This window comes from Miscanthus floridulus, chromosome 8 (assembly GCF_019320115.1).
Source record: "Miscanthus floridulus cultivar M001 chromosome 8, ASM1932011v1, whole genome shotgun sequence".
Lineage (NCBI taxonomy): Eukaryota > Viridiplantae > Streptophyta > Magnoliopsida > Poales > Poaceae > Miscanthus > Miscanthus floridulus.
The window spans coordinates 24,114,454-24,135,845 of record NC_089587.1 but is presented as its reverse complement, the minus strand read 5'-3'; the positions used below and the strand labels follow the sequence as shown (position 1 = coordinate 24,135,845).

General features: G+C 44.6%; 2 protein-coding genes and 1 pseudogene across 2 annotated transcripts; 2 read left to right on the top strand and 1 right to left on the bottom strand.

The window, feature by feature from the left end:
* Positions 1–6,020: 6,020 nt before the first annotated feature.
* On the top strand, positions 6,021–8,431 carry LOC136471366 (uncharacterized protein At2g34160-like). Its single transcript, XM_066469091.1, has 5 exons — positions 6,021–6,320; positions 6,579–6,627; positions 7,811–7,873; positions 7,955–8,019; positions 8,104–8,431. The coding sequence occupies exons 1-5, from the start codon at positions 6,168–6,170 to the stop codon at positions 8,197–8,199; spliced, it is 426 nt and encodes a 141-aa protein (XP_066325188.1). The 5' UTR covers positions 6,021–6,167; the 3' UTR covers positions 8,200–8,431.
* Positions 8,432–10,594: 2,163 nt separating this feature from the next.
* Positions 10,595–12,145, bottom strand: LOC136471365 (adenine nucleotide transporter BT1, chloroplastic/amyloplastic/mitochondrial-like). The gene is made up of 3 exons (XM_066469090.1): positions 11,528–12,145; positions 11,245–11,406; positions 10,595–11,131 (listed from the first exon to the last, which is right to left on the bottom strand). Exons 1-3 carry the CDS (start codon positions 12,143–12,145, stop codon positions 10,595–10,597), a joined length of 1,317 nt encoding a protein of 438 aa, XP_066325187.1.
* A 2,865-nt stretch (positions 12,146–15,010) lies between these two features.
* LOC136468709 (uncharacterized) lies at positions 15,011–17,321 on the top strand (annotated as a pseudogene).
* The last annotated feature ends 4,071 nt before the right edge of the window (positions 17,322–21,392 follow it).

The following is a 21,392-nucleotide window of genomic DNA, read 5'->3' as shown; positions in this document are numbered from 1 at the left end:
TTGGCGCAGACGCTCTTGGGCTTGTGCCTAAACAACACCTTCTTCTTCCTATGCAAGGTGTTCTCGTTTCTCAACGGTGAGCATGACCTTGCCTGGCTCGCTAGCAAGGGATGCCTCCTCATTGGATCCCATCTTCTTGCCCCTGTGTAGGAACCATGGTCCGCTGGCACAAATTCCTCCTCGTAGTTCACATCAGCCAACAGCATCAGGTCCCATGTCAGGGTTGCAGCAGCCTACAACGAAATGGTTGTGTCAACAATCCAATTGGAACATGAATGCCTTCAACACAGTCAATAAAATCAGAATTGGAGGATAAAGTTTATTTCCTGAACAACACTATTTTCATACTTGTAAGTGGCAAATTACGGAAGCAGTGCTAGAATCCCAGTTTTAACCCAAGGAAACACCATAAAGAAAAAATGAACTAACTGATTTTTTTCTTATCCTGAACAAGATTGCATATAACCTTATCATGTGCCACACAATCTCATTGATAATAACAATATATCAACCGACGACATGGAATGAACTAATATTTGCCTAGAGAGTTGTTCTAGTAATACATCTGTCGATATCCATAGAGACTCTTCACTACAATCAAAGAAATAAATTAAAAAAATGCATAAGTGACCATGGTAGTACAATACCTGATCTGCCAGTGCTATTGCAATATCGATTGCTAGCTTATTAATCCTCGCATATATGAAAATTCTTGTCCTCATTCTCTCCTAAAGAGCAATAGCAATAACAAAAGAAAAAAGAACACCCCATGAAAATGTTACAAATCTAGCTGCATTCATGAGTTTGGCCTAGTTAATTTACAACACTCGATTGGTGTACAGATCATGCATATTACATAGTTTGACCAGTATGGAAATTTACACAAGGACTCCTTATATGCCACGAGGTCATATGACATGCATACACAAATGTTGATCTCTCTGTTTTAATGTGTTTGAACCAGATTGACATTAGCAAAGGATGTGAAGTTACGACGAACATGCTGAGGATCCATCATCTCCTTCTTGTTCGTATTGCGATTGCCATGGGAGGTGGAGGAGAATCAAAGTCAGGGCATAGTCAGCTTAGCCCTCTTCCCCTTCATTTTGTCCCAAACCTAGTGATGAATGGGGTTTCAATCTCAAGCTTGACCTAGTGACGAATGGGGTTTCAATCTCAAGCTTGACGAGGTCTTCGAAAATCTCATGATAATCCTCAAAACGGATTGAGGGGCCACATGAGCAGCAAACAGAATGATAGGGGTCACCGGCGGGGCACCGCGGGATGGATGGGTGAGCATCTCGCACAAAAAAATAACCTCCACGAAGAAATTTTTTGTGAGACCAAAATTTGATATTTAGATTTAAAAGTAAATTATTGAAAGCTGTTGATGACTTATTTATTCTCCTACTAATATTTTTTGACGAGTTAGAAAACTATATGGTTTTGGAAAGTTCTTCTCAGGAACTGGATATGCTCTAGCAGACCTCCTTAAAAACACCAACAGGCCCTGAGCTGGTGCTGGATACAGACCCTATCTCCTACAACTAAAAAGGAAAAAGTAAGACCACGGTTTGGTGCGACAATCGTCGCTCCAGCGGTCCGCCCCTCCCCCATTGCGATACCGCGCGTCCTAATCTCCTACATCGCTCTGCATCGCGGTGCGATCACCTCCCCGCGACTGAGTCAGAAGGAAAGTCGTGGAAGTCATGAAAGTCGACGCCTCCTCTCCCATCCCTAACCCTCGGCACAGTCGCGCCACCATGGAGGAAGTCATGGCTGCGCGTTGCAATGCCGACAGAGGCCGTCATGGAGGGGGCTGGGAGCACCATGGAGGGGGGCCAAGCACCGGCCCTAGATTCAGCTTCCCTGCCCCTGCCCACGCCAAGGTGTCTTTCATGATGGGGAGCTTGATCTGGCAGTAGGAAGGTGTCGTGGCGCCAAAACTGGTAGGCAAGGACCTGGTCGGGGGCGAGGCTCACTGCGGCATGGATGGCAGCCGGCCAGCCATACCACCATCGAGGTGATGAGCCCTCTGTCCACCCTCTTCCTATCATGCCTCCGGCCTCCCTCTTCCTCCTCTCTCACTCTTCCTCGCAGGCTAGAGTGTAGGGCGGAGATGCGGTGGTGGCAATAGTTTAAGTCAAGGAGGGTGCTAGCGAAGTGCATGGAGGCAATCAACTACGAGGGCCACCACGCATGAGGATGTGCTGGTCGTGCACAAGGAATAGGTGCGTCAATACCCTGCCCCCTCTCTGTCTGCGATTGTGCACTCTTGGTCAGTTGAGATATGCATGTAAGGTGTTTGATGAAATTCCCTGCTGCTGAGTGGAAATCTCTCGGATGCTTGGTTCAGTCAATAGGCTGGTCATTCATTGTTTGTTCATGTCATAAATTGGTGTTGAAAATTCGAGTTTAGTAGGTTCAAGTTTCAGAACCGATCTCAATCATGTCGGTATCCTTTGCTAATGTCAATCTAGTTCAAACACATTAAAACAGAGAGATCAGCATTTGTGTATGCATGTCATATGACCTCGTGGCATATAAGGAGTCCTTGTGTAAATTTCCATACTAGTCAAACTATGTAATATGCATGATCTGTACACCAATCGAGTGTTGTAAATTAACTAGGCCAAACTCATGAATGCAGCTAGATTTGTAACATTTTCATGGGGTGTTCTTTTTTCTTTTGTTATTGCTATTGCTCTTTAGGAGAGAACGAGGACAAGAATTTTCATATATGCGAGGAGTAATAAGCTAGCAATCGATATTGCAATAGCACTGGCAGATCAGGTATTGTACTACCATGGTCACTGATGCATTTTTTTAATTTATTTCTTTGATTGTAGTGAAGAGTCTCTATGGATATCGGCAGATGTATTACTGGAACAACTCTCTGGGTAAATATTAGTTCATTCCATGTCGTCGGTTGATATATTGTTATTATCAATGAGATTGTGTGGCACATGATAAGGTTATATGTAATCTTGTTCAGGATAAGAAAAAAAACAGTTAGTACATTTTTTCTTTATGATGTTTCCTTAGGTTAAAATTGGGATTCTAGCACTGTTTTCGTAATTTACCACTTACAAGTATGAAAATAGTGTTGTTGAGGAAATAAACTTTATCCTCCAATTCTGATTTTATTGACTATGTTGAAGGCATTCATGTTCCAATTGGATTGTTGACACAGCCATTTCGTTGTAGGCTGCTGCAACCCTGACATGGGACCTGATGCTGCTGGCTAATGTGAACTACGAGGAGGAATTTGTGCCAGCGGACCATGGTTCCTACACAGGGGCAAGAAGATGGGATCCAATGAGGAGGCATCCCGTGCTAGCGAGCCAGGCAAGGTCGTGCTCACCGTTGAGAAACGAGAACACCTTGCATAGGAAGAAGAAGGTGTTGTTCAGGCACAAGCCCAAGAGCGTCTGCGCCAACAAGTGCTCAGGCTCAATCAAAACTTGCAATTGCATTATTAGGCGTGGAGTTATGGATTATGTATTATTCATTAAACCAAAAGGACTGTGCCCCGCTCATGCTCCGCCTCGTGTAATCCTCCTCCCCCTCCTTTGAATCATTTGATCCGATTTGTCTTCTAGGGTCGGTCTGTCCGCAATTGTGAAATTAAAACTCTTCCGCTCTCATTGTATCAAGTTATGCACTCACTTAAGACAAAAATTACAATAGATAAAAGCACTACTGTTATGCAAATGAACACTATGCTAGAGCACTGTATATGCTGAGTTTATTGAAGTTTATGATCAATTTTGAAACATGGACTTTCTCTGAACAACACTTACTGATATACAGGAAAAATAACATTAAACATAAGGTTTTTGCTAGCTATGGAGTCAGGTGGTTTCAATCATGACCCTCCAAATGGTACGGCATTTCTTGTGAGAACTTGATTCCTGATTCCAAATCAACTTACAATTTTTCTCATACAGTGCTGCAGCTTGTAGGAGTCACTGACAGGCTTAATGTCCGACCCCTCTCCAGTTTCCACCCAAGGAAGCAGGTGAGCCACATTTTGTATCTTCCATTTTTCGTACGGGCATGCCACTGACATAGTGACATGTGAAGATGTGTGGAGATATTGTGTTGTTGTATTGCTTCTATGATAGTAGCTTAGCTACAAACTACAGTGATGGCAGATATTGCAATCCCTTTCCATGTGGAGAACTTTTTTCAGATGTTGCCCAGGTTGGGTGGACAGTGTATACTAGACAGGTTGACATAGATTAATGTCTACTTTACCTACATGCTTAGAAATTACATACCATCGGGTCACGTTGCTTTGAAAAGTAAAATTCTCTGTTCACATTATTAGTTTTTTCATGAGATAGCAGCAATCCTTCGAGGATGGTAGAGACGTGGAGCCAATTTATTTTTCCTATGATAATTATTTTAGATGTTTGAGCACTAACATGCTTCGATAGAACTCACAAGAGGAAGTGTTTGGCTAGAATAGAAAGGACTGCCGGTGAGCCTTTAGGACAGAAGGTAGCCACTTGCCCTTTCACCAACATTGTTCACCATAGCTAGTCTCTGTCCTCTCTGATATTGTATTTAATTTTTGACTGGTCATATGTATTGGATTCAATCTTAGTGAATTCTTTCCTATAAATCTTTCAGATAATTTATTTTTTTATTTCTTAGGTTGAATTCAGTAACTAAGTTGTTGAATCAGTTGACTAAGGAAGTTTAATAATTGATGTGCATAGAAGTTTTGTGTTTGATATACTCCAATTTCAAATATTTACTATTATTTTTATGTGCTGAAGCTACTTTCTTTTGGGACTAGAGCCAAAGAAACCTTGTGGATGCTCTGTTGCAAGTCTTTTTTTTCTTAGAAATTTTTTCTAGATTTCTTTAGCATGTCCTTTTCAGCGCATTATTTATGGATGCATAGTGTATTTATAAATCTAGTTGCTACTGCATCATATCACAGCAGTAATATGTCATTGTAAATTGTTTGAACAGGTCTATGAGAACTTTGTTCCTGGGAGAATGTATAATTACAAATAAAGAAAGTTAGTGGCTCCATGAACATGCTATCAACAATTGGGCTGCCCCTCAGTTGCCAAGCTCATTGCTACGTTGGGGCTCGAGACCTCCATCCCACGAGCAGCAAATGCAACGACAATGACACTCAGTGCTCAACAACTCCTAAAAACTACATATTGTTGGTGGACCCAGACCTGTGCAGCCCCATTAAAATAAAATGTAGTTTGACACTTTTTTATGTTGCGCTAAGTATGAAACTCATTCAATATGGCTAATTTAGTGAACATAAATATTTTGAGCTTCACCAATGTTTATTGTAGAAGGTCATTACCACCGAAACATCTGTCTTACTATCAAATAGAAGCTTGAAATTTGTAGACCGTAAATGCTTTTGCCTCTTTATTTGTTTTCAGATGTTTTTATGGATTAATCATTTGTTCATGTTCTGAAATTTGCTTGTTACTGTAGTTGGGGAACTGCTTAGTGCAATTATTTGTTTCAAGTGCATTACTATAAATCGTCTTGAATAATCATTAGGTTTCCTTTTGAATAATGTTTTCAATGAAGTTTGCAGATAAGACTGAGCGATGGGTTGAAGCAAACCTATGTAGCTATGTCATTGTCTAATCTTTGGCCTTAAATTATATCTGACTTTGCATGAGATGGCCAAAGAATGCAAAATGATTTGGTTATCTAGCTATTGGCTTACGACGAAAATTTTAGGATAATTTCAATCTACAGGATTAAAACACTGTCTTAAGTGTACGGATCATATAGTCGTAAGGAATATAGTTGAACAATTGTTTTGATTTCTTGTTAAGACTAAAATTATATTACAGTTATTATGCTTTATAAAAAATAATATAATAGTAATGATTGATGTTATATATATGAACGTCGATATTTAATTTCATAGTATTGTTATCTAATCGTACGATCTCACTGTTTTTAAATACAAAAATTTAGTTGTCACGGACACTGGTTTTAGGCAAAAAGAAATAACCTGTGACCCCGCCGACCGCCGTGAGCCCGTAACCCTACCCCGTATAAAACGCGGCAGCGATAGGGCTTCCCTTCCAATTCCATCCATCGCCGCCGAAATCCCCTTGCCTCTCTCGCGCGTCACCAAGCTCTCGAGTTTCCTCGCGGCGACGGCGATGGAGGAGGTCACCGAGGCCGTGAACAATCTCAGCATCTCGGGCGGAGGAGCAGCGGCCGGTGCCGCTGACGGGGCGGAGGGGCACAAGAAGAACCGCATCCAGGTCTCCAACACCAAGAAGCCCCTCTTCTTCTATGTCAACCTCGCCAAGGTGAGTAGGGGGGAAAATAATCCCAATCTTCTCTTTCGCGGTGGAGCACACAAGAGTTTGCGGTTATTTTGCGATTTATTGTGGTTAGGATTTCGATTTGTTCCCGGGGTTTAAAGCTAAATAAAAGGGCTTCCCTTTAGTTGGGGTTTTGCCTGACGAGATGTATTTGCCGGCGATTTGACTGGATTTGAGCGTATTCTCGAGTATAGAGGATGCAAACAGAGGACTAATCTGCTGTCTGATGTTGTTCTTGTGCAGAGGTACATGCAGCTGCACAACGAAGTGGAGCTGTCGGCCCTCGGCATGGGTAAATCTTTTGCCTCCTGAAGCTTTTCTGTTTATTTGTTATAAATAATAAAGCACCTTTCCTGTTCATTTAATCTTCTCATTGCTATGCCTGCGAGTGATTGAGGTTTTGTAGAAGGTTTGTGGAAAGATGTATAGCAATGATTCATTATTCCATCCTATGTACATGATTGTCAATGTGTGGTATCTTCGTACTTGCCAAATGCTGTAGATGGTTACTGTAGTACTTGTTTACCAGTTTAGTGTTCATCTTTCTTTTTTTTTATTAGCATATAGGCACTGTATACCTCATGTACAGGAGGATTTATGTATATGTCCATGGCACAACTTTCCTTTATTTTACATCTGTGGGCATATAGCTCATTGTAGTATTATTCTTTACCACGAGAACAGGTGGCAGATACAGAGTAAATGCAGAGCAACTAGCGCATAGAACAACTAGCGCTCATATAACCCTAGTCCATATTGACACGATCTGTGGCGGGTGTTTCTTCATGGTGTGAGAGTGTATCCACATGAGGACAGCGGTGAGCTTGTCTGGGAACTAATGTGGCATACAGACATGCAGTAGATGGTATGGAATTGGGCACAGAAGTGGGTGGTGAATTTGGGCCATACGGTGGTGCGATGTGGCATTAAAGGCTTATATAGTATAATGGGGCATATGTTTGCTTTAAGAAGCTTGGTTCAGGACTGGATTTCATGCGTTCTTGGGCCTAGTATCCCCTTAACAAATCAATATTGCCTCCCAAGACCACGGTTCAAACATAGAAAGTAACTTTGGTTTTTAATTGGTTGTGGTTAGCTTCTCTGATAGAACATGGAAGAGTGTTCCTGACAATCGTTGGTTCAATTGTGGGGGTGGTTTCTCTAGAACTAGGTGAAGTGTTTTAGAGTTCTGGAACTTCCAGTGTATGTGATCACAAAAACTAGTGCCCTCCTTGCTGATGAGAGTTGTTGTTGAAGTCTTATCCTCTGTTGCAATCCGCCATTCTACTTTGGCTACAACTTGATTTAGCCATCATGTACAGCATGTTGCCACCATTTTGTTGCAAACAAGAATTTGCATCAATATATGCTATGTTAATTCACACTTCAGGCATTGTGTTATGAATCATTTTCCTATTGCTTATGCTCTTTTTGCACTACTGAACCTGCTAACTTTTGTCTTTTACTCTTTTCAGCCATTGCAACGGTCGTGACAGTAGCAGAAATTCTGAAAAATAATGGCCTTGCTGTCGAGAAGAGTGAGTCTTGTTTGTAATAAAGTAAATGTTCATAGAGTTCTGTTCTCTTTTCATCCTAACCTTGTCGAGAATCACATGCAGAGATCATGACATCTACTGTTGAAGTCAAAGATGAAACTAGGACCCGATCTCTTCAGAAGGCCAAGGTAAATTTGCTTCCCATGGTTAGTGGTTGCACATTTTTCAAGTTTATTTGTTGGACTCCTTTCTTATACTCTTACAATGCGCAGATTGAAATATTGCTTGGCAAGACGGAGAAATTTGATGAGCTGATGGCTGCGGCTGCAGAAGAGAGGGAAGCTAATGAGGCCGAGGAACAAAGCTGAATACCTGCAAGGACCCTGTTGTAGCTTATTTAAGTTCTGCAACTAGATTTGTCCTCTTCATAGTTTGTCGAGTCGGCAAGAGACGATTGCTTGTATAATCAATTAAGGGCGCAGCTTATTTAGTGTGCTTTTACTTGATTCATTTAGGTTGGAATGGTACAAGTTGTGTTCAATATGGTACTCTTGATTCATCACTATTTTCCATTTAGAAGATATCCCGTTGCTTCTGATCTGATGTACGTGCATCTTCTGTTTGGTGGTGGTGGTGGTGTTGCGATTTTCCCCCAGATCTCGTATATACTACAGGTTCCTGAAATCGAGATCGATTTCAAGTGCCTCTGTCGCACCACCAAGCATTTGGGTCTGGGTTTAGGCTCTGCGGGCTTAGAAATGGCTTGTGAGAGGCAGGCGGAGGCGGCAGGGGTGGAGAGGTGAGGCGATAGGGACCAAGCATTTGGGTTTGGGTTGGTTAGGCTTAGACTGTCTCCAACGGCGTGACCTAAACGTAAAAATGCGTCACCTACACTCTCCAACCGAAGACCGAAAGCAGCTACGCATTCTGCGTCCTCGGCGAGTTGGGAGGCAATTCTGCGTCCTCGAAGAGAGCCGACCCAAACCTGCAGTGGTGGGCCCGTAGGAGCCGTCGGTGCAGGGAGCTTCCCCCGGCGCGGCGAGCTTCCCCCGGCGCGGCGAGCCCTGCCCCGCGCTGCGGCCCACCTCCCCGCCGGCGCGCGTGGCAAGCTTGCTCCGGCGCGACGAGCCCTGCCCCGGCGCGCGGCCCGCCTCCACCTCGGCCACGCCATCCTCCTCACCTCCGCCATCTCCCTCCTCCGCACGGGATCGAGCGCGGGCGCGAGCTCCGCCGGCGCGGGCGCCACCGGCCGGATCCGGGAGAGGGAGGCTCGGGGAAGAAGAAGGGGAGGGAGGGGGGCCGGATCCGGCCGGGAGAGGGAGGGAAGAAGGCAGGCCGCGTCCACGGCGGGCGCCGCTTGCTCCGAGCGCCGCTGGCGAGGCGCTGCTGCCGCCTGGGGAGAGGAGAGTGAGGGAGCGTGGGGATTTGGGGCTCATCGTTGGAGAAGTCGAGAATGGGGTGCGTCGGAGATTTCACTGTGCCTTACCTAAACTATCAAATGCGTATCCGATTTGGGTCAGCCCGTTGGAGTCCGTCTTAGAAAGGGGCTTGGGGAAGGCAGGCAAGGCAGGCAGAGACAGCAGGGGTGGAGTGGTGAGGCAGCAGGGCCCTCGTCGGCTCTGGGAAGAGGACCAGGGAGGAACGGGAGGCATAGAGACATCCATGTGAAGCCTCCGGGTTAGCGCGCCAGGGGACTGGTGCCAGACGTGGCGGCGAGAGTTCGCCCCTGGCTAGACGCAGCGGTCGAGAGGCCGTCGAGGACGGAGGTTATCTAACGGTAGACGAGGGCACATGCGAACGACATGAGACAGATGTTGAAGAACAACCAAGGTAAAAGACAAAGAACATTTCAAGGTAGAAGATGAACAGGAACACCATCCTATCTAAATCTAACAACCTGATTTTTTTAAGAGACACCTACACTAGCAATTCCTTTTTTCTCTGATAGGGCAACTCCCCCTTTTTTTTCCCTGACGAGGCAACGATGGCGCTGCTCAAATTTGGTGTTGTAGAGAATCAAAAGGCTAGCTTGCCATTCATGTCTCAGATTCTCGATAAGGCTCCGTTCGTTTCAAACGGAACCGATCACCTGGAACCGTTCCTGGCCAGATTGTTTGCCATATTTACATAAGCTATCAGCAGCCGGAACGATTCCCGGGCCAATCCTTGCCTAAACGAACAGGCCCTAAAGGGCATGTTTGGGACCATGTTTTCTGTTATGACGATGAAAAAAACATCCAAGAATCACGTCAAACGCCCTGGCGATGTTGATGATTCTTTCGACCGGGCACCGGGGCCGCGAAAATAAACTAACTCCCGTGTTTCCTATACCGTGGATCGGCGGCCGCTGTACCCATACGGCACTGCACGGTCCACATCCGCGGTCCCAAACAGGCCTAAATACGGGCATACTTATTATATAGCAAAACAAATCAAAGTGACTACTGTGACCGTAAGTGATCACATCACAATTTACTAAACACAACGAATTGGACTTGAAAATTGAAATAGACAAATATAGTAATTGTTACACGAAACATGCAACATGACAACAATTCGAGCTCCAGATAGGCAAATAGAGTAGTAAAACGAAACAGGCAACATGAAAACATTAACTTCGACTCCAAACATAGTACACTTCTTAAAAAAAATTGAGACAAACATACGACCCGAAAACGCCGCATCAAACTCCAAATATACTTGTCCATTCGTTTCCAGTTCCACACTTCACGACATTGCCATCTTCTTGGCCGAGAACTTTTATTATTCAGCCTTCTTCTTGTCCTCGTCTCCGGCGCCGGCTTCATCCTCCTCGTCCTCCTCGTCGTCCTCCTTGTCGACGATGATCTTCTTGCACGCCTCGTAGCACATGAAGGCGATGCCGGCGGCGGGCATGAGCTTGATGCAGCTAGGGCCGAGGCCTCGGTACAGGCCGGCGGCGCCCTCCTTCTTGAGGATGCAGTAGATCGCGTGGAGGACGTTCTGGTACACCTGCCTCCCGCCCACGGCGCCCACCTGCATCTGCTTGCGGGCCACCTCCAGCGGGAACGTGGCCGTGCTGGCGATAGCGCCCGCCGCCGACCCGATGAGCAGCGTCGCCACGGCGCCCACGTCTGCGCCGGGGCGCCGCCCGGTGGCGCGGCGGTAGAGCCGCTTCAGCATCTCGTAGGCGTAGAAGTTGCAGGCCGCGTACGGCACCACGCCGATCAGGCTGGGTGCCAGCCCACGGTACAGCTCCGACGGGCCCTCGTCGCGCACGATCTTCACGAACGCGTGTGCCACGTTGTCGTATGCGTCCTTCTGCATGCCATCACATGATGCAATGTGTGCACGCATCCATGCATGGGATTATGGTAGTCAGCAGTGAGACCATTGCAAAAACTATGCGAGCTGCTGTGTTTGTTGTTGCTCACCTCGATGGTGATCCTGGTCTTGATCAGCTCCATGGGATAGGTGCACAAGGTTGAGGCGAATCCGGCCAGAGCTCCGGTAACCAGCGGCGTGGGGATCGGGATCTTAGGCGGCTCGTCGGCCTTGGGGGTTAGGAACTTCTTTGCCGTGTCATAGGTGAAATGCTGTGCGCCACCACCACGCAAACAAAACATCAGAGCTCAGAGGAAGGTGTAGTAATGGTCACTGATGCACACGACCGCCATGGATTCTGGACGTTCCAGAAACCTGGGTGGGTTGCCGTACCTCGATGGCCTTGCTCGGAGCGACGCGGAGGACGTTGACGTCGTTGCCACGGAACAGGCCGGTCCACCCCTCGTTCTGCATGATCCACCGGAACACCCCGGCCATGGAGTCGACGCCGATGCTGCCGACCATCAGGTGCGTCCGGATCGTCTCCAGCGGCGCCACGAACGTCCTCGACACGGCGCCGGCTATGGCACCGCTAACCAGGCGCCGCAGGTGCGGGTTGGCGATCTTGACCCTCACCTTCCTCAGATCGCCCAGCTGCTGCTTCTTGCGGCGGCCGCCACCGCCGCCCTTCTTCTTCTTCTTGGCTGCCTCGTCCTCCGCCTCCCCGGCGGCCTGCTGCTGCTGCTGCCCGGGCACAGCGGTGCCAAGCTGACGCGCGATGTCGCAGTTGTCGGCGGGCCGAGCCTTGGGATCGGGCTCCCGCGGGTCGCGCCCCGACGGGACGCCCGGGCACACGTTGAGCCCGACGCTGGTGAACATCGCCCGGCGGGGGAACTCCAGGCCGTTCTTGCCACATCGTGGCTTCCAAGGGAGAGAAACCGTCGGGACCTGCAAGGACCAGCTCTCCTTGCTCCTGATCACCATCGTCGTCACTGCCATTGTCGCTGCCATCGGTCAGATAAAGTCCTTGCCTGAAAAATACCATGACGACACATGCATATCAACGTAACCGTGCATGTAATCATTCTTATTATGAGATATCGTAAAGGTTCGAAATGGCAACAAACTAAGAATTACCTCGAGTAAGGAAGCTCAATCTGATGCCCTCTTGATGAGGAGATGGCTTCCCTTGTTCTTGAGCCATGGTGGGCAGGCAGTGGCGGACCCACTGTTGTGCCTGGGTATTCCCAGGCATACCCAACATTTTAGGAAAAAAATAGTAGTTTGTAGATGTATATACATGTATAGTACAGTTAAAGTCTCAAATTGATACTCTATGTTATTCTCTACTTCTTATTTGATCTCAAACGCAAAGCAGCCCACAGGCCAGCCCACACCCAACGGCCCATTTGGCGTTTTCCACTCCCCAAGTTCCCCTCGTGGCTTCACCTCATCTCGACTCCTCCAGACACGAAGATGGGAGACGGAGCGAGCGAATCGTCGAATCCGAGCGCCGAGCGGAACCCTAGGGCAGCCCGCTGGCAGCGTCGCGCCGCTCCCATCCCCCACGCCCCGCCCTGCGCGGCAGCCGCGGCTGCATCCCTGCCACGGACCCCGGCCGTCGCGGCAGCGTGGCTCCGCCGGACCCGCGCTCCTACCCCTACCGGCCTACCCTCGGTCGCCTCGGCCGAGGCCAACGGCCTCCATGGCTCCATCCATCCTAACCAACTCCAGCAGCTCGAGCTCGTCCTCGTCATCGCCGATTTGATTTGTTCCTTTCAGAGAATCAGAGGTAATCAAATCCCGCTTTGCCCTTTTGTCTTTGCTATGTTGTGTCAAATGTCAAATTGTCAATTGCAAAAAACTTCCTATGGGCATACCCAACTTTGAAATCCTGGCCATTCGTCATCAGGTGCCGTGTTCACTGAGTACTGACAAAGCTCTCATTCCCACTCCAGTGGCAATTGTCTTCTATGCCCCTAAGCCAAATGTGGCAGTACTGTACACCGTGTGCTTCAAGAGTAGATTGGTCAGGTGCGAAGAAAGAAGTGACTAGGGTTTCCAAGGGCGCGGAACTGTCGATTTGGCAGCCCTCCTGTGGGGATGGCTTTTCCAGCTGCACAATGCCGTGCACACTATCGTTGTACTTGAGTGGACGTGCCAAATGTAATCTTGCTTGAATTGGTGCCTTCTGGGGTCTGTTGCACACTTGCACGTGTCCATGGACTCATTCGCAACAGAAATGGCGGCGGGTTGCTTTGCAGCTTCACTTAGGAGTTAGGACGTAGGAATGCCCCGGGAGGACATGGCCAAGGGCGCCCACTGATCCCTAGCATACCGGTGATGGCTATGTGTGGAAAAAAAATTATGCGGCGCCGCCGCACAGAGATCCTGCTGCGACACGGTTTAGATGGACAACGCGTGTCCTGCTGGCCCGTTATTAGACGAACGACGCGTGTTGCTGGCCCACCAAACGGATGCCTGCGTGGTGTGGAACGACGGGTGGGGCCAGGGAACACGTGTTGTTCAACGAAGCCGTGTCGCACATGCTTCTCTGTGCGACAGTGTCGTAGAGAATTTTTTTCCGTTATGTGTGGTAGTCATGTTGTAGACGCCACTCGGTGTAAGACGCGCCCCCGCTGTTTGCGAGAGGGATGCATTCTACAAATGTGAAACTTTGTGTGGTGTTTCGATACATGTTTATAGGTGTGTCCTACAGCTGTAGTGAAAATGTGGTATTTGAACAACAAGCAAGTGGCAACGAACAACAAAGGGAGGCAGATGGTGCCTGTAAATCGCTTGTCTTCTCTAAAGTTATTGTTAGGTAGTGTGCATGCAAGGCATTGGCAATGGCGTGGCCGCGTGGGGGAAATGGAGTGAGGCTATAGTTGTCGAGACACGAGATGTGTTGTTATTCTAGATGGCCGTTGGACACCGGTGTATGCGTACACAGCGCATGCATACATCCGGTGGCGGGGCTCGCCAGCCAGGGGCGGAGCTACAGGGTGGTCCCTGTGGGCCACGGACCACCCTGCGCTCGGCCCAACTGAAGCCCATTCATGTAGGCTATACTGGATAATTGATCGTGGCCTTCTGGAATTGCAACTCACGAGAGCTGACGGTTCACGTATTGTCCTCCGTACGGCGCGGGTGCGGCCATCGAGATCGGATCAAGCCAGCACAGGGAGCGACGACTCCACGAGGACCTCGAATCGACGAATCCACGACGGCAAACGCTGTGACTCCGTGAGCAGCAACGACGGCAAACGCTAAGCCGTGACTCCGTGAGCAGCAACGACGGCAAACGCTAAACCGTGACTTCGTGAGCAGCAACCCAGCAGCCATTAGGATCAGGTACGTACATCAAAAACCTAAGATGAAGACTCAATTGCTATTTGCTAAGCCAAAGCCCTACTCTGTACTCACGTTTCTCCTTTTTCTTTGAGTTTCTTTTTCTTTCAGCCGGATCGGAGATTCAGAGGATCCACGTTTCTGCAATTGGCAAGCCAGGAACAGCAAAAGTGCACAGGGTATGGGTATATAAAATTGATTTAATTTTAATTATATGTTTTTTACAGTATTGGATTATTGGTTTGGTAAATTGAAACGTCATATAATTCTCATGCAGATTTGTTAAAAATAAAGAGGAGTGGTGATATTGCCTCTCTTTTCCAGAAATATGAATCAAAGAAGAAGGCTTGTTCTCAATCTCCTTCTGTGGCTGCAGCTGTTCCAGAAGAGCAAATGGAAGAACAAGAAGATGGACAAGATCAAGATAGAGTGATTGAAGAAAATGTAACTCCAACTCCAATGTCTGAACAAGAAGATGGTCTAGATTAAGATAGAGTGATTGAAGAAAATGTAACTCCAACTCCAATGCCTCCAAATCCACCTCCAGTTACCCAAAAAGAACCTATTTATGATATCAGTCGGCTTCCACTTGATCCGGGGGAAAGACAACCCATTGCAAATTATCCAGTCAATGATCAAGATGCAGTTCGACGATCATATATTATTAAAGGTCCATTCCAACCTTATGCACATCAATTTGAAAGTAGAAAAATTGGAAATAGGGATCGACAATTCAATCCTATGTGGTTTTATAAATATCCATGGATTGAATACAGCGTCAAGAAGGAAGCAACATTTTGCTTTGTGTGCTACTTGTTTGGAAAGGAGAAAAGTAAGAAATCTGCATTTGTTGAAGGTGGTTGGAGAAATTGGAATAGAAATGATGCACTTGATTTACATGTGGGTGGTGTAACAAGTGCTCACAACGCAGCTCAAGAAAGATATAACTTATTTATGACTCCCCATGGAGCAATTGATGATAAAATTGTGAAGGTGGATAATGAGGAGCGCCGTCTCTACAAGATTAGGTTGACTTATTCACTTAGATGTTTGAGATTTCTTTTGCAGCAAGAATTAGCATTCCGTGGGCATGATGAAAGTGAAGAGTCTAGCAACAGAGGGAACTTCATTGAGCTTTTGAAGTGGCTTGCAGCAAATAATGAAGAGGTCGACAAGTTTGTTTTGAAGAATGCTCCAGGTAATTGCACATTAACTAGCCCAGACATACAAAAAGAAATTATTCAATGTTGTGCAATGGAGACTAGAGATCAAATCATTAAGGAAATTGGGGATAATCACTATACAATTTTAGCTGATGAGTCTAGTGACGTCTCTCATAAAGAACAACTAGCCCTTTGCTTGCGTTATGTTGATAAATCAGGAAGGCCATGTGAGCGGTTTCTTGGAATTGTTCATGTAGATGATACTACTTCTTCATCACTTAAGGAAGCAATTCAATCTTTACTAGTTAGTCATGGTTTGACTATAACTCAAATCCATGGTCAAGGCTATGATGGGGCTAGTAACATGAAAGGAGAGATTAAAGGGCTGAAAACTTTGATTATGAAAGAATCACCATCTGCTTATTATGTTCACTGTTTTGCACATCAACTCCAATTGGTTCTTGTTGCTGTTGCCAAAGACAATGATGATTGTGTGTGGTTTTTTGATCGAGTATCCCTCTTGCTAAATATTGTTGGTAGCTCTTGTAAGCGTCATGGCATGCTTCGACATCACCAATATGCCAATGTCATGAAAGCACTTGAGTGTGGTATACTAGAATCTGGAAGTGAGTTAAATCAAGAGATGGGGCTGCCTAGACCTGGTGACACTCGGTGGGGCTCTCATTATAAAACTGTGGTCAACATGATTGCTATGTATCCCACAATTCATGATGTACTCATAGCTCTTGGACGAGAAACTTCACAAAGGGGTGAATGGCAAAAAAATACATACTATGGTTGGAGTGTTTGAGTCATTTGATTTTATTTTCAGTGCTCATTTGATGCTTGATATTCTTGGACATACAAATGAATTGTCTGAGTGTTTGCAAAGAAAAGACCAAGATATCCTTAATGTAATGTCACTTGTCCATTTGGCAAAGAGTAAAATGCAACAAATGAGGTCTGAAGGGTGGGTTTCATTTTTTCAAAGGGTTACAATATTTTGCAACAGATATGGTATTCAAGTTCTTGGAATGGAACATAATTATGTGCCATATGGAAGATCAGCACGTTTTGCTCAGGACCAAACAAATGATGATCACTTCAGAAGAGAAGTATATATTGGAGTCATTGATAAAATTAGTCAAGAGCTTGACAATCGGTTTGATGAGGTAAATATGGAGTTGCTTACTTGTATGGTTGCTTTGAATCTAGCAGATTCCTTCGCTTCTTTTGATGCATACAAGGTACATAGACTTGCTAAATTTTACCCTAATTATTTTTCAAGCTCTGACTTGCTAAGACTCGATTTGCAACTTGAAACTTTTATTTATGACATGAGGAAAGATGAAATGTTCAAAGGCCTAAACAATCTTGTTGACCTCTCAGTAAAACTTGTTGAAACAAAGAGGGACAAAGTTTATCATTGGGTCTATTTACTTATCAAATTGGTATTGCTTCTACCGGTGGCTACTGCAAGTGTTGAAAGAATATTTTCTGCAATGACCTTTATCAAGAATAAGTTGAGAAATAAGATGGGTGATAGCCTTCTCGATGATTGTCTAGTGACTTTTATCGAGCGGGATATGTTCTTACAATTGAGTGAAGAAGAGACCATCAACACTTTCATGGCTATTAGAAGGCGAAGGCCTAACAAGAAGAAGAAGAAGTAGTGACATATTCTTCTTCAACTATTATAGGTATGTAATATTTCGATCAATTCTACGTTAAGAAAGTTATACTCGTCTATTTTATGAACTCTATATGTCCTTTTTCCCTTAATTGTATTTTGTAATTCATATACTTGTGTACTGACAAGTTAAATTTATAGCGGTTAAAAAAATTTAGACAATGAACCACCATAACTACAAATCCTAGCTACGCCACTGTCGCCAGCACATGTACGACACAAGCTCACGCAGTGTGTGTTGCCTTGTAGGTGCTCTCGTGTGTCACCATATTCCCTACGTGAGGACTGAGGACCTTGCATATTCTACGCATTGTCCAAGGGCACACATGGTTTGACCTTTGAGAAACAGATGACACGCAATATGTGAGTGTTGTCGCCTTGTTCAACATCGCCAGTGTAGTTTTGCATAGTTGATGTCATTTATTTACAAGTGAGTGCTAAAAACATTGGTATTGATGTGTATTTAATTTCTTTCAATTGGTAACGTACTTTTCGTTTGAGCAAGCAACTCATCTTCTACGATCATGTTGTCAAGTCACCCCTCTATATGACTGGAGTATTCCTCATATTTATAAGGAATCTTCTACGGTCATATTGTCAAGTCACCCCTCTATACGACTGGAGCATTCCTCATATTTATAAGGAATTTGCTTAGTGACTAAGGTGGCATAGATCAACTAATAATCTTGTACTGTGGTAATGATGTTTTGTTGGGAATGTGATGGGACATACTCCACGACGTGAATGAAGCTTGAGTGATGCTTATAGAGGAGACATAAAATTTGGGAACCACTCCTCCAACTACAGCTAGCGATTCCAACTTCTATCGATGCCAACAAAATGAGGAGCGTGACAATAACTGCTTGCTCCGGTGTTGAAACAATATAATACATTTTTTTAATAATGCTTCCTTTCTTTTTTCAGTGTTGATCTTACTCCTTGATCGATGATAGGTCAACAAGCACCATATGGAATGTGTTCAAGTATTCTCCAAGCATCAGATGCTGAGGACAAGAAAAATGTGTGCCCAGAAAATAACACGAATTGGCTACATAAAAATTATAATTATGTCCGTACAAGACAACCGACCTGTGATACTTCTTGTGTGCCCAACAGCCTGACAGGCCACAATCTGTTCAACGCAACTGCGGCAACTCCAGGTGCCATCTTTGTATTTTTTCCATTTCTGCAATCCATGTTGCAACTTCGACAATGACAATGTTTTTCACCCAATGGTGACCAGTTACCGGCTCAAATAGGCAAAGGGCCCTCGCAAAACGAGAGAGGTACAATAATATGGATGAACACAACAAGGATAACATGTTGTAGAGAAATAGGGACTACAAGAAAAAGACGAGGACACAGTCAGCCGGTGACTTGGCAAAGGAAACATTGCATACAGTACAAAAATGATATAGAATATGATGGTGCCTTGTTCGAGCCTATAAACAATCAAAATGATGAAGGTGTGTTCATTTTCTTTTTTTCCAACAAAAAAACACGTTTATTTTATTTTGATAACACACTCAGTCACTGTGTTCTATACCTAATTGTTGGACCAACCATCATGCAGAGGACCATCTGGAGGCACCTCGTGCTTTAGATATTGATGATCTTCTTATGACGAAGAGACCAGACCGTACGTTGGTGAAGGTAAAATTATTTTGTGTGGCGCCTTCGAGTAAATTTATTTTGGTGAAGGTAAAATTTATTAATGTTGTGTAATGACGACCAATGCTTACTTTCATAGCAGATGGTGCCTTTGAGTCCTATCGTGTTAGTGTCAGTGGTGTTGATCTGAATAACAATGAAGATCCTTACGATTATGTCTACCAAAATTTGCCTGATAGGCACCATGTTCTGAGAAAGGTGCCTAGCTGCTTGTACTATGGAGCAATGAGATTTCAATATGAACCACCTGGATTCTGTTGCAGGAAAGGAAAGATAAAAGTACATGTTCCATAAGTGCCTGATGAGTTAAAAAGATTATTCACAAGTCAGGCAGATAATGATGCAAAATATTTCAGGCAAAATATCTGGTACTTCAACTCTTATTTCTCTTTCACGAGCCTTGGAGTAACCGTGGATCGAGAAGTTGCCACCGTGGCAGGAACTGGTATATATTTATTAGTTTCAGTCAATTTAAGCTAAGTTTGATTACTACTTTTAGTCATTTAAGCTATGTTTGATTATTAACAATCATCGCAAATACATCAATTAAGTTATTTATTATTTATTTATGCTTTGCTCGTCTGGATACAGAAGAAAAGAAAACGGATATAGAGATTGAGGCTAGAATGAACCCTGTTGGGGATGCTCAGATAGTTGCCGAGGAGGAAATGCGATTAGTCTCTAACCAAAAAATGGATAGGCCGATCACATATGATGCCGAAATAATAGTTCAACTAAAACGAGACGGGGACATGAAGCGGAAAAACCAAAAAAATGCATAGTTGATGTCATTTATTTACAAGTGAGTGCTAAAAACATTGGTATTGATGTGTACTTGATTTCTTCCAATTGGTAACATACTTTTCGTTTGAGCAAGTAACTAATCTTCTACGATCATGTTGTCAAGTCACCCCTCTATATGACTGGAGTATTCCTCATATTTATAAGAAATCTTCTACGATCATGTTGTCAAGTCACCCCTCTATATGACCGGAGCATTCCTCATATTTTATAAGGATTTTGCTTAGTGACTAAGGTAGCATAGATCAACTAATAATCTTGTACTATGGTAATGATGTTTTGTTGGGAATGTGATGGGATATAATCCACGATGTGAAGCTTGAGTGATGCTTATAGAGGAGACATAAAATTTGGGAATCACTCCTCCAACTACAGCTAGCGATTCCAACTTCTATCGATGCCAACAAAATGAGGAGCGTGACAAACGGCCTGTTCGTTTGGCTTATAAGCCGTATTTTTTCAGCCAACGAACAATATTTTTCTTTCACAACAAATCAGCCAACAGTATTTTCAGCCATGGCTTATCAGCCAAATGAACAGGGCGGTGTTGAAACAATATAATACAATTTCATGGGTACTTCCTTGCTCACACCAAATTGGCGCAGCACCGGCGATCGATGCTAACAGCTCTGCACATTACAACAATTAAAGAGCGCTCCCGGTTTTGGTCTTGGGGCCCAATTTTCTTGCTAGCTCTACTCCCACGCTGTGGAAGGCCTAATAGCATTCAGGGGACCCATGTTTGCTGCCTTTTATTTAAGATTGCCATTCATCAATATCTCTCGATCAAGACACCCATTATAAAAAAAAGAGAGATCGAGATATTATTTATGATGAACTATAGGTCTAAGACTGTCAAGTAATTCCTGTTCTACAGTATTCTATTTTATGCATTAATCTACCATTATATGTGTAGCTACAATAAGCTACATGATTGTTCATTTATGGTGAATTTGCTTTTATAGGTTACCATGTGAAAACTTTGGGCTTGACGAATTTGTAGAGAAATCATTCTCCTATATAGGCATAGAAGATAGAAAATGATCGTACTTAAGCAAGAACCACGCAAAAATATTGGATAATGCCATTTCATGGAAATGAAAAAGCTTAATTGATGTAAATTAAGAAAAAAAACACTTGTTTTGGACACGAGGAAATTTCACATGAAACGGTGGTACTATTAGAGCATTTCCAATAAATTCTTTAAAGAATACTTACCAAATCATGGATTATACCAAGTGTCTAGATTGAGTAGGGAGCTAGTTTATTTGCTTTTCTCCAATAGTTTATAATATTTGGTTACTAAAAGTTCAAACTTGTTGCCGGTCACAGGCAACCCATCGGATAGGAGGCAGCTAAGCTAGGGCACAAGAAGCACAGGAGAGGGACTTGAAAACATAGTGAGAGGGGAAATACCGTTGGGACATGATGCGGTGTGAAACGCACACTGCGTATTTACTGGCTGAAGGAGAAATTTGCCAAAGTTTATTTTATGGAGTTATTTAAAAGTATTAGAGGGATCATTATTTTATTTTTCAAAAGGTAAATTAGGGAATCGTTTTATTACCAGGATTGAAAATAT